This window comes from Amblyomma mixtum, chromosome 5 (genome assembly GCF_055824585.1).
Source record: "Amblyomma mixtum isolate Tamu chromosome 5, ASM5582458v1, whole genome shotgun sequence".
Classification (NCBI taxonomy): Eukaryota; Metazoa; Arthropoda; class Arachnida; order Ixodida; family Ixodidae; genus Amblyomma; species Amblyomma mixtum.
This window is the reverse complement of record NC_143016.1, coordinates 100,309,999-100,322,858: the sequence shown is the minus strand read 5'-3', so window position 1 is coordinate 100,322,858 and position 12,860 is coordinate 100,309,999. Positions and strand designations below refer to the sequence as shown.

Sequence of the window (12,860 nt, the reverse complement as noted above, 5' to 3'; positions counted from 1 at the left end):
TCCGGGAGCGGGCAATTTGGACAGGTACTGGAGCCTAACACAGCCCACTGCTCTAACCAATCACGGATTCTTTCACTCCCTCCTTCATTCCTTCCCTTACTTCGTGGTTCGGTTATCCACCGAGATATGTGAGAGAGTTACTGCGTCATTTCCTTTCCTCAAAACCAATTTTCATTTGAATTCTTCAAGGGCCCAATAAGTACCGCGTCAGGGTGCGCGTCCCCCCGCAGGATACGCAGAAAAAAATTGGTAAGCGAGTATGTGAGCTCTCACGAAGGCATTCTAAACCCGCCTCCCCTCTACTTTGCGTCAGCTCACTACGAATATCCTGGCGGCGTAGCTACATTCTGTGCGTCAGTAAGCAAAGAAGTCGCGACTGCGTGACGCCAACGAAAGGAACCTTTTTTTCTCCACTACGAAGAAAAAAGGCTCCTTACGTTGGCGTCAGGCAGCCACATCAGTAAAGTTAGTCACGCGTGTTTCTGGGCAGGCATTTTCCTCTCTTGATGACAGCTGTGGGGATGAGAGCTTGCCTGTTCTGTTGACTCGTCCGTGTCTTTCTGCGCGCTTTCCGTCAAACGCGGTATTCCAACTAGGCCAGACCCATACCTTAATGACAGATCCATTGCCCTGCTCGACGACAATCGAGTGAGGTGACAAGCCAGCGTCTTTTGTAAACTAGAGCAGACGTTCCCCTTATGTCCCTAACTCGACATAGAGACGGTTCCCCTTATGTCCATAAGGTGAAGAAGCGAGAAAAGCGGCCCGCGTTGCTCCGACTCCGCTTTTTCAGTTTAGCTTGGCAGAGATAATGGGATTCAAACGACTTGGTTATAAGAGGCTGATTTTGTGAGGTTACTTTGTGAATCGGTCGCTTTTGATGATTTTTTTCTCGAAGTTTTGAAAGGAAAAAAATAAATCTGAGTTGAATTTGTCCTCGAATAAGGCTACTTAGCAACTACGAATCAGCAAAGCGTCGTCTCCTTGTCTCCTCGAATCATCAATCTACATGTAGTCAACGCCGTTCAGAGGGAAATTCAACCGTCTGAATAATTCTTTTGCGGCATAAGCAGTTGAAAAAGTATGACCAGTACGTTTCAGACATGTCACAGCTGTACGCCTTAGAGCAGTGTGGCGACGGACCGTTAGGAAGAGAAAGTTTGCCATATACAGTATATACTCCGTGGAATTCTCAACATATGGTGCAGTAATGAGACGAAGAGATCCCAAATAAGAATGTTAACTACGCAGAAAGAGTTATATTTGGCAGGTCATCCTCCACGCTGCTGGCATACCCGAGAACATTAAGGCCCTGCAAACAGTCCTTGCGTTCGAACAACAAATGCAGCATAATTCGAATTGGGCTTAGGGCTTCATCTCAATTAGTAATTTTATCCTCAGGAACATGCCAAGTCATTTGACACCACTTCGAACATTCTACGTCAATTGGGTGGCCCCCAAATTTTATGCACAGATTTGCACAGATGCACAGATCGGCTCGCCAGCTTCCTTCCCTCTCTCTTTATCCCCATTGTTTGCTATAACGCTTTGCCTTGTCTCCAATCTCGGCTTGGGTTGCCATTTTGCTCTCCCTCCTGTGTTTGCGAGACGGCCTTGACTTTGGAATTATTAAAGCGAAACAATTAGAAGGCTACGTTGACGCCGGTAGTGTGCGCAAAATGTGTCGCCGGAAGTTGGTCCCTTGTGACGTCATCGGTCATATGACGTCATGAGAGATTAGAATGAAAAGAAAATTAGATGAAGATCAGAAGAGAAATTTGGTGTCTTGGTGGGAATCGAACCAGGGCCGCCGGCGTGCGTGACGACGTGACATGACGACACTAAATTTAGAGTGATGACATAACACCCGAGCTGATTCATAATCGCTGCAACGTGCAGAGAGGGGGAATAATACATATAGAGAGACCGGAACCTCTTTCTGTCTTTCTTCTTTCACTCCCACTTTCTTCCCTTCCCTTACGGCACGGTTCAGGTGTCCACTGAGATATGTGAGACAGAGACTGCGTCACTTCCTTTCCCCCAAAGAGAGACGAGCGGCGACGCTGGTTTGAGCAACAGATATAGCAGGGGCAGACGGAATCCCAGCTATGTCATCGGTGATTGGCCTCAGTGTGGTGGCAGTATTCCCGAATACATTCACCAAAATTTTGAGCAACCGTTCGTCATAAAGCATTCCGGTGGTGTCATAGCATTTCTCTTTGCATATAGCTTACATGTTTTGGTCAAGTTACAGGCTAGCTTGTGACAGGGGTTCGGACTAGTGACATACCAATGCACTTCAATTGCATGCTTTTTGAGATTACATTTTTCCCTTAAGGTGTGGTTGAGGTGTCCACCGCGGTGTCGAGACGTGAAGTTATAGCTTGCGGCAGGGGTTCCCACCGATGACACATGCACCTTGGTTGGTTTGGTTTATGGGGTTTAACGTCCCAAAGAGACTCAGGATATGAGGGACGCCGTAGGGAAGGACTCCGGAAATTTCGGCCACTTGGGGTTCTATAACGTGCAATGACATCGCGCTGTACACGGGCCTCTAGAATTTCGCCTCCATGTAAATTTGACCGCCGCCGCTGGGATCAAACCCGCGTCTTTCGGGTCAGCAGCCGAGCGCCATAACCACTGTGCCACCGTAGCGGCTAACACGCACCTTCAGCAGCATGCTTTAAGACGCGATTGAAGTGTCCACCGAGATGTGGAGATTTCTGAGCTACTGCGCCCACTCCTTCACGTAAGCAGACTTAAGTGCCCTGACAATTTCTCTCCTTGTACAGTTACAATTTCTCTCCTTGTACAGTTACAATTTCTCTCCTTGTACAGTTACAATTTCTCTCCTTGTACAGTTACAATTTCTCTCCTTGTACAGTTACAATTTCTCTCCTACAGTTACAATTTCTCTCCTTGTACAGTTACAATTTCTCTCCTTGTACAGTTATTTCCATGCGAGACATGGCGCAGCTGTGAACGAGTTACATCGCGACAAGCAAGCCGGCGCATCGGCTCGGCGGGCAGTTCGGGGAGCCGCTCACTAGGTTAGGCTCAGCAGTCTCGCCGGGTGGCGTGAGTCCTACGTCTCTTTAAACTGCAAAAATAGGGGTTCACTTGCCAAAAAAGTGGTATCCCGGTGGTCGCGATGACTTCCAGCGTTGAATCGGCACAGCAGTTTGTGAGCACAAACGAAAAAACCGACGAAAACTTCGAAAATTTACGGAGCACACGTGAGATGCATCCTCACCCCTCGACGCCGGCGTCCAAGTCCTTAGGAGTGAAACGCGGCACGTGTTGCGCTGCCAGGGTCCACAGAACGCCATCGCCCGTTCGGCGCGATGCCTTGCCCGTTGGACAAATCGCTCGGAGTCTCTAGGGGGCCTCTCAAAGCAGTCCATCCGCCGCCCGAAGAGATCACGAACGAGCTGCAGTGACGCTGCTCCCTGAACTGGAGCGTAGTACGTCAACCGAGCGGTGCCAACCGGCGACCCAGGCAGCGCGAGAGACCGGCTGATCACACATCACGACATTACGCTACACTACCGCGAAGAATGTCTGCTTTACCCCCCGCCAAGCACATACCCGACCAAATAACAGACGACCTGGTGACAACCCCATGCTCGGACCTTATTCCCTCCCCAGCGCTACTTGCGCTTTAATTCCCTTCCACTCACACCCCCGATTGTTCCCTATGTGTGGCCCCAGGAGTCAGATTCGACCATATTATGTTCATCTGCCGACAATTGCAACCACCGGCCGAATGAGACCTCGCGGACTCGGAGGAGTGGGAGGTCGTGGTCTCTAGCTCCGATCCAGCCAGTACAGGCAATGCACAGAATTTTTGCTACTTTTGTGTGGCGCTCCCAATGGTAGCCTATGCGTCGAGACAATGCTTCTCCCTCTGGATTCTGGTGGAGTTGGTCTTCTGCACTTGTTTGTTCGTCAGATTTTTCCAAGCATTGCGCCCACTGGCCATAGTAGTGAGGGGCCTTTGCGGTTTTTTTTTAAGTCTCCGACGCATTCCATTTCTTCACTCCACGGTTTTCCTTAGAATTCATATAAAATCTATCCAGAAGACAGATGACAAAAGTTTTTATTGAGACGTTGTTTCCTGTACCGATGTATTGGCAATCTTACCTCTCCTTCCTAGAGAGAGAGAGAGAGAGAAAACTTTATTTACAAAGGAATTCGGGGCACGCCCCAGGGTCCCCGCACGACCCCACTGCACTCAAGTGTTTATGTTCCGGAGGTCCATAACACTGGCAGCACGGCCGGTGGCGATGGTCTGCACGGCCGGGTCCTCCGAGTGCAGCAGGGTCTCCCAGTCCTCCTTTCCCTCTGCCCGGCGGACCCTCCCCCGCGGGACCTAGAGAACCTAGCTCCTTCCTAGACAACAGTGTAATAAAGCGCGGTTCATTCAGCGCGGTTCATTTACTCTACATACTCGCCTGTGAAAACAGTGAAAAAATATTACGAGGAACTTTAGCGGCTAAACTGGTGAAAGGCGAAAGCCTGAGAGCTGCATTCTGCTACGCGATTGTTCACTTCACATTTTGTTGGTGCATTAATTAACTGCCAATTAATTTCTTTGGAGGAGAAATTCTAGAGACCCGTGTACTTAAGAGCGTACGTTGTTGGGCTAGTCGGTCAATCATGGTGAATACAAGGGGGGGTACTGCGCACAAAAAGACAAGGACAAGAAGATAACACAACAAGCGCAGACTCGCGACTAACTTTATTTGAAAACACGATACTCCTTTTATAGTTTCAAACTGTCACATCACACACATGTGGAAACCAAAAACCTTTCTTCATTCTGATACAGTTTGATAGACGGGTCACTTACGCAATCTTTATCCTTCTGTTTGATACAGAACGCCTCCGCCAACTCACGCGCCACCTGGTCACGGCTCCTCCTCAAAACTTTTGTATCTGTCAGCAAAGGCAGGCAAGGGTTATTGCGCGTAGCATCCGGGCATGCGCCACAATGCAGGGGTAAATTCGACCCTGTCCCTGATTTCATGGAAAGCTGGTGCTCTCTTAAGCGCTCATTCAGACATCGGCCTGTCTGGCCGATGTATACCCTGCCACAGGTGAGGGGAATCTGGTATACGACACCCGTCTGGCACCTGACAAAACGAGTGGCATGACGCTTCTCGCAGTCCGCTTTCCTCTTCCCTCCGGACATGACCTGAGGGCACAATGAGGCCAACTTGCAAGGGGCGGTAAAAACTACCGGCACGCCGTAGCTTTTCGCCACGTTCTTCAAGTTGTGGGAAATCCTGTGAATATACGGTAGAACCGCTGGCCTCATTTCCTTAGAACGGCCACTATCCCGGCACGTCCTATCTTTCAGTTTGCGCAGAAGCTTCTCTGCCACTGCAACAATGATTGAAGCAGGAAAACCAGCCTTCGTCATCCTAATTACCTGATTATTGAGGCTCTCGTGCACCAGGTGAGCGCAAGACTTCAAATAAAGTTCGTGTTCGTGTTCAAAGTTCGTGTTTTCAAATAAAGTTAGTCGCGAGTCTGCGCTTGTTGTGTTATCTTCTTGTCCTTGTCTTTTTGTGCGCAGTACCCCCCCTTGTATTCACCCGTGTACTGTGCGATGTCAGTGCACGTTAAAGAACCCCAGGTGGTCGAAATTTCCGGAGCCCTCCACTACGGCGTCTCTCATAGCCTTAGTCGCTTTGGGACGTTAAACCCCATAAACCAAACCAAACCAAACCAATTAATGACGCTTAAGCTTCGCCTTTAGGAGTGGGAGTGGAACGCGACAGCGTGTTGTAGCGCTGCCACGGAGTACAAGGAACGCCACCACCCGTTCGGCGCGATGCGTTGCCTTTTGAACGCAACGCTTTTTGAGGAAAGGAAATGGGGCTGTAATTCTCTGTCATCTCGGTGGACACCTGAGCCGCACCGTACAGGAAGGGAGGAAGTGTGAGTGAAAGAAGAAAGAGGGGCCGTAATGAAGAAAAGGAAAGTTGTATTTGAGGAAAGGAAATTACGCATTAACTGTCTCACATATCTAAGTAGACACTAGTCGAAAATTGTATTTGAGGAAAGGAAGTTGCGCAGTAACTGTCTCACATATTTCGGTGGACACCCGTCAAAATTCGCGTGCGGTGACGTCACGACAATTTGGACCAATCTGAAACGCGGACAAAAACGCCTTGCTCGTTGGTATACTGGTTTTTGAGGAAAGGAAATGTATCTTTCTCTCATATCTCGGTGGACACCTAAACCTCGCCGTAACGGGAAGGGAGCAAGGTGGGAGTGAACGAAGACATCGTATTCACTTGACGCACCTTTGTTCATTCCAAACCATCGAGCTGGCATGGCGGAGCAATAAAGACAAAAAAAAAAGAGCTGGCATGGCGGAGTGGTAGCGTGCTCGACTCGCACTCCGGAGACCGGGGTTCGATTCCCAAGCTCGGCCAATTTCTTACTCGGTTTTATTTGTTTATCTGGTCTGACTGGAAAGGTTAATTAGACTAATTGGTTAAGTAAGCAATTAACTAAACTCAGTCAAACTTACTTGGAGCATCACTATACGATCCCTTTAATAGGTTGCATGGTTACTAGGCAAAGTACAATTGGCCCCGTTTGAAATTCGCGCACTGTGACGTCACGACCGTCTCGACCAATTGAAAAGCGTGACATTTCTGTCGACAGCTCCTGCTTACAGCGATGAGGCATTAAAGGCTTCCGCCTTAAAAGGCGGAAGCCTTTCATTGACACTCTGTAGGAGGTTGTAGAGGCGGTTTGAATGCTCCGTTCAGAACTCCATTGGCGTAGGCTATGACGTAGCCACCTTTTCGACCCATCCCCTCGGTCATTACTATGCGGCCGGATTTACTTCAGAACGGGACCAAAATTAAAAAAAAATGATTGCTTCTGTGGATTGTGCGCTGCGCCGTTCAACCTCGCAGTGTGTCAGTAACGCTCTGCCAAAGAAAATGGAGTGAAAGAAACACCAGTTTCTCTTTGAAAGCACAACGTGCACATTCGTTAATTCATTCTCCAGCCAACTATCCCTCCCGCCCTGTTCTCCCATATAGTTCGAATTTTTTCAATGCGAACAAAACGGGCCAAACGCTCGTCGCTTACCTTGCGCTCAAGGCACTGATTGACCGAAAACATCTTCATTGGCGGTGGTGGTGGTGAAAAGCATTTATTTAGTATTTTACAGAGAGGTGCTCGGGGAGAGGCCCCTTGTGGGTCTCACCCCTTACAATACTAGGCGGAGTCCCTCATTCCGGGATCCCGTTGGTCATGACCGCTACACAAGTCCGCCGAACCAGGGCCTGTTGGGCCGATAGTTCCTGGCAGCTGAGCAGGGCCGCCTCCCAGTCCTCTCGGGTAGGGGAAGGGGTGATTGGGGGGGGGGGGGGGGGGGGAGAAAGGATTTTTTCTGCATGCCCAAACCATGTAGAAGGTGTCGGTATTAAAGTGCTTGAGAACCGCCGGGCACAGCAGGGTGTTTGTAAAGAGCCTGAGGAGAATTCGTTCGCCAGCTTTACCCAGTCCCTTCTTAGGAACTGGGTGTCGCAGAACCTTCTCAGAACGTGTAGGTGGGCCGCCTAGTCAGGCAGTCCACCGCTGGTGCGTCGGCTCTCCTCACCAGCCACCGCTGGTGGTCATCGCTGTGCAGAATGGCTTCCCACTGCTCCTCCGAGGGGTTTGGAATGGGGTCAACTATGAGACTAAATTGACATGCCCACACTATGTCGTATAGGTTAGCTACCTGTCCGTAGTGCAGGCACTGCGGACAGTATAGTATGGGATACCAGTGGTGTAACCTAGCTAGTGTTGGATATTGGTTTCTGTGTAGAAGGCAGAAGCGAGTGGTGAAACCAACGCTTTGGTACCCGGAGCTGTCTGCACCGTTTGAAGTATCTGAAGCTAGTTATGTATTGCTTCGGCGCTACTAAGAACTGACACCACCGCCAGCTTTCGCTCGGCAATGCTCGCGCTAGGCGCGTCTCCTCCCGTCCACCTTTGACCGTGTGGCTCTGCGCGCTCCTGACTCTTCTTGAAGGGCACTCAAAGCACTGCCATAGTATGCTGCATGGGTCACTGTGTGCATGTTTTATATACAGCATGTGTGTGGTACGTGCGATGCATGCATTTCTGCCTGACCGGACACCAGGCCGGTCCTTTACAATGTTCTGCGCTTGCCGCGCGTCGTTCCTTCTTTAGAGGGACCGTACCAAAAGCTGTTTGTACGCAAAGAGCGGGTCTCTATTTTAATAAAACGAATGTCGAAAGTAATGGGCTATTTTTGCCCAGAAATAACTGCTCCATAGTCGTTCATTACATGACCGAATTGCTTGAACAGAAAGGTGCAATTCATTATATTAAAATTACAAAGAGTAAATAAATTACGGTACTTGTAGTACGGTAATGTAACTCCTGCCATTTCTGGCGTGTGGCCTAACACCAGCAGTAGTAGGGGTCCAGGCCGGTGCCAGCGCTTGGCTATACTGCATGTTATAAAAAAGAAATGCTTATGGTTTTAGGCCATTTATATCTTCTTTTTTTTCGCTATTTGTGGGTCAAATGATACTGCGCCCTGCTTCCTACCTGCGCCATCGGCTCAAGCCCATCGATAGACGTATCGTGTCGCTTGAGTAAGTCACAAGGAAGTAAAAAAAGAAAGAAAAACGGAGTACAGTCAAAACGGAATTGTCATATTATACCGACTATAGTATCCTGGTACGTGCGGAAATGTGGGGGCGGCAGATCGAGCCAGTTCGGGAGGTTCGCTTAGCGCCGCCACAACGCGCTACGCACCGGTGCACTCAGCCGCCGAAGAAGGGACGTCGTCGAACGCGGCTGTTCCAGAGACTGGACAAGCCTATTAACATGATAAGGTCACATGCCACTGCGATATTTTCTGTAGTGGGATGAAGCGCACGGTGTAGTGCTCAAGTCGATTTTTTTTTCTTTAGAGCTTTAGTTCGCGGGAGGTTGTCCCGAAATAAGGCAGGATGCGGCTTGAGATGAAGTGGGGGTCAGCAGTTTCAGGCTGAAGCGATCGATAGTCCACAGACATGGCGTAAGCACCTTCTTAATACTCCACGAAGTTTTTTTGGTTGGCCGCAGCGGGTTTAGGACAGGGTAATTGAAGACCAATGAAAGCTGTCTCGGTCCTGCAGTGGGTGTTGTTAAACTAATGATGATGTTTTAGAGGGAACAGTTGACGTGGACAATAACCTCCTCGATAGCGATGGACACCTGAACCACTTCAGGGTCTCTTTTCTCTCTATCTCTCCACCTACTTCCTTCTCTCAAGGCGCGGTTGAGCTGTCCCTCAAGCAACTGGCACGCTCGACTGAAGAAAATTAAGATTTAAAATATGTTTTGAGGAAAGGAGATGACGCAGTAACTCTCTCACATATCTCGGTGGACATCCGAACCGTGCTGTAAGGGAAGGCAGGAAGGAGGGAGTGAAAGAAGAAAGAGAGAAAGAGGTGCCATAGTGGAGGTCTCCGGAATAATTTCGACCTCTTGGGGATTCTTAACGTGCACTGATATCGCACAGCACACGGGCACCTTTTGCTTTTCGCCTCCATCGAAACGCGGCCGCCGCGGTCGGGCCTCCAAAACTCGAACCGGTCAGTGGGAAAGTGCTTTGCTCAGCCCTGACCCGGAGGTGCAACTCCGGACAGTGGGTTGGGGCCTGTAGTTCGCCAAGAAGCGTGGACTTCAAGCCACCCAGCGCCGTCGAGAGGGCTCACGCGGCTGTCCAAACCTTATCCCTAACCCCTACACCTACCATCTTTGTCGTGTTACAGTATATTCTAGGCACTATAGTCGTGTGACAAATATATTTTTTCGTCTTCCTCCCGAAACTCGTACGCCTGTAAACTTTGTGTGAGCTATAACGCCTCGTGGAGGAAAACTTTACTTTTTCCGGCGCTTTCGGTTTACCATTCGAAAAATGTATTTGTTACAGAAGTATTAAGTTCATATCTAGACAGTGCCTTACGTTGTCTCTAGTGTGATTCCCCTACTCCGAGCCTCTGAAGTGCAGCATTTCCAGACGCGTTCAGATAAGCCCGACCGAAATACTTCACACTTTGCGTTGCTATTTCGTACTTGTCTCGTAAACTTTACCGTAATTGAAAATGCCGATGGCGGAAGTTGCGCCGCACGCTCGAGCAGGCGGCGCCAACCTGAGAAATGAGTGTCGAATGCTCATATAAATCGCGGAGCTGGCGTACACCTACGCTCCTCAACCTCACAGACCCAAACAATGCAAGTCTCAAAAGCTCGACATCGCAGCAGGAAAAGAAACGGACAAAAGGCGCTCTCTGTCAGTCCGGAGGAATGTGAGAGATTGTAGTACGCACAAACGAATGCCGGGAAATGCTTGGTGGGACGAGTGACCTTTCGAGCTGTCACCGCGGCAAATGGTCTTCGCACGTATGCTCCGAGGCTGCGCGCCCCGTTCAATACAGAATGTAACTGTCGCGTGACAGAACGAAATGTGACAGACGGGCCGGCCGACAATCTCGGATTGCGAACGTGGCAGCCGGATACGCGGGCACGGTCGTGACGCACGCCAGAGAGTCTTGATTAAAACCGTAAGAGTGGGGCGAGATAGACCCGAATTTCGTGCGGAGCTGTACTTTGATGTCGATGTCACCAAACTCTCATTCGGAGTATTCTCACCTCCCCCTTCCCCGACCTGATTCTATTGCTTTCATTTTTATTTTTGTCATTCGCCTGTCTCGGAGTGTATATATCTAATTCTTTTTCTTTTTTATCACACCGCACTTTGTGAGTGCGCGTGGGCTCGATTTTCTACCGGTCTTATGTCACTGTCACCAATCTAGAACCGCTCTCCGTTTATATATATATATATATATATATATATATATATATATATATATATATATATATATATATATATATATACAGGGTGTCCCAGCTAAATGTAACCAAGCTTTTAAAAACCACGGGGTGTCCTAGCCGTGTGAAAGCAAATGAGGGTTGTTTAGAGTCGCGTGACCTAGTCTGCAGTATTTTTCCGTTCTTCAAGGTTCAATAATTAGTGAAGCTTAATTAACTAACTTTTTAATTATTGACCTGAGGAACAAAGTGTCAATCGAAAAGTTGTAGATCGCTTTGAGAAACAGCTTACTGAGACATTTGCAGCAAAGTAAGACTTACGTATAGTAGTTTTTTTACCGGCCTTTAACCATAACCCGCACAATAAGAAAAAGCTTCCACATGACAACTGTGCCACTTCAACGTCCCAAGACGCGTCTTAAAGAATAAAATCCATTTTTTCTGAAGTCCTCTCCTCGATGAGACTTTGGGTGCACATCGGGGCAGAGAAGTGAGCGAGCAGCTGGTCACGTGATAACTTTCTTCTAAGGCCAATAAATGAAGCTACGTAAATCGTAACTTGACGGAAATAGCACTACTAGCGGTTTTTCGAGGTGATCTAAAACTTTTGCATTGACACTTTCTTCCTGAAGTGAATAATTAAAAAGTTAGCTAATTAAACTTAACTAATTAATTAACTTTGAAGAGCGAAAAAATACTCAAGACTAGGCCATGCGACTATGAACAACTCTGAGTTGGTTTTACTGGACTAGGACACTTCGCATTTTTTAAAAGTTTGGTTACATTTAGCTGGGACACCCTGTATATATATATATACGAGAAGGCAACAGCCACAGAAACCAAGGAACACAGGGGGCTTTTATTTATATTTATTTATTTTGTGGTGCTGATTAATGGAGTATATTACTGAATATGTTATCGCTTAAAGATAATTGATTAGAAAAGCAGAAGAAAAAACAACCACATGCCGCCGATGGGAACCGGAGGTCGTGGGTTCAGTTCCCACCGATGGCATGTGGTTTTTTTCTTCTGCTTTTCTAATCAATTATCTTTAAGCGATAACATATTCAGTAATATTCTCCATTGATCAACACCACAATATAAATAAATATAAATAAAAATCCCCCGTGTTCCTTGGTTTCTGTGGCTGTTGGCTTCTCTTAAATGTATAACGAGCCCCTCATTCGTCTTCCGTTGTTGGCTTATATATATATATATATATATAGAGGCTTAAATTTCACGCCACTTGAAAACTGGTTGATTTTTTTTTTTTCACTCGGCCTATCGCGGTGATATCTGCGAATGTGCCGTCTACAGATATATTTAGGTCTGGTATGGCAGGGCCGGTGCGATTTTTATTAGTTTCTACCGAGCGTTCGTCGCATTACTTGACGCTCACCGCACATTAGAAGGTATGAGGCCTTGACATTTCGTGCGCGAGGCTCTTATAAGCAGGGACAAACATTATGAAAGAATGGGCAATGATGATCTCGAAAACGTCCTCAACTCTCGCTTCTTGCGTATTATCGGAATTCCTTTTAACCATTTAATGCCCAAATTATGAACCAAAGGAAAAAAATAATTCCTTCTACATTTTGCTGGCTAATGTTCTCGCACTCAAAAGCCAATATAAAAAAAAAGTGTTAGCGCCTCAAATGTGAGAAATCGGTGTTTCGTCTGCAGATCTATTAAATATATTCTGTGCAGCTAGGTGGAGTTGTGTGAAAGACCAGATGGAAGGTCCAAGGACAGTAGAGAATTTCTTATCCAGCATATATAGATTTTTCATTTTGCAATGCTCTTTTAACAATTTTGCCTTCTTTGTTATATTTCAAATGTTCCTATTGTTTGTGATTTCGTTTTTTTGCTCCCCCCTTATGTAATGCCCCACCTAGGGGTCCTTAAGGGAACATAAATGATGATGATGATGATGATGATGATGATATCGTCGGATGTGTCCAGCAAAAGTTGGCAGAGAATAAGAGACGAGGAAC

The 12,860-nt window shown here is 47.7% G+C and overlaps 1 protein-coding gene across 1 annotated transcript in view; it reads right to left on the bottom strand.

The window, feature by feature from the left end:
• Positions 1 to 3,540, bottom strand: part of Mpi (mannose phosphate isomerase) — a 68,007-nt gene extending 64,467 nt beyond the window's left edge. Inside the window, exon 1 of the mRNA XM_089545738.1 lies at positions 3,125 to 3,540. Within this exon, the coding sequence (XP_089401864.1) occupies positions 3,125 to 3,404 (280 nt within the window). The 5' untranslated portion in view covers positions 3,405 to 3,540. The remainder of the gene's footprint in view (positions 1 to 3,124) is intronic.
• Positions 3,541 to 12,860: the final 9,320 nt, after the last annotated feature.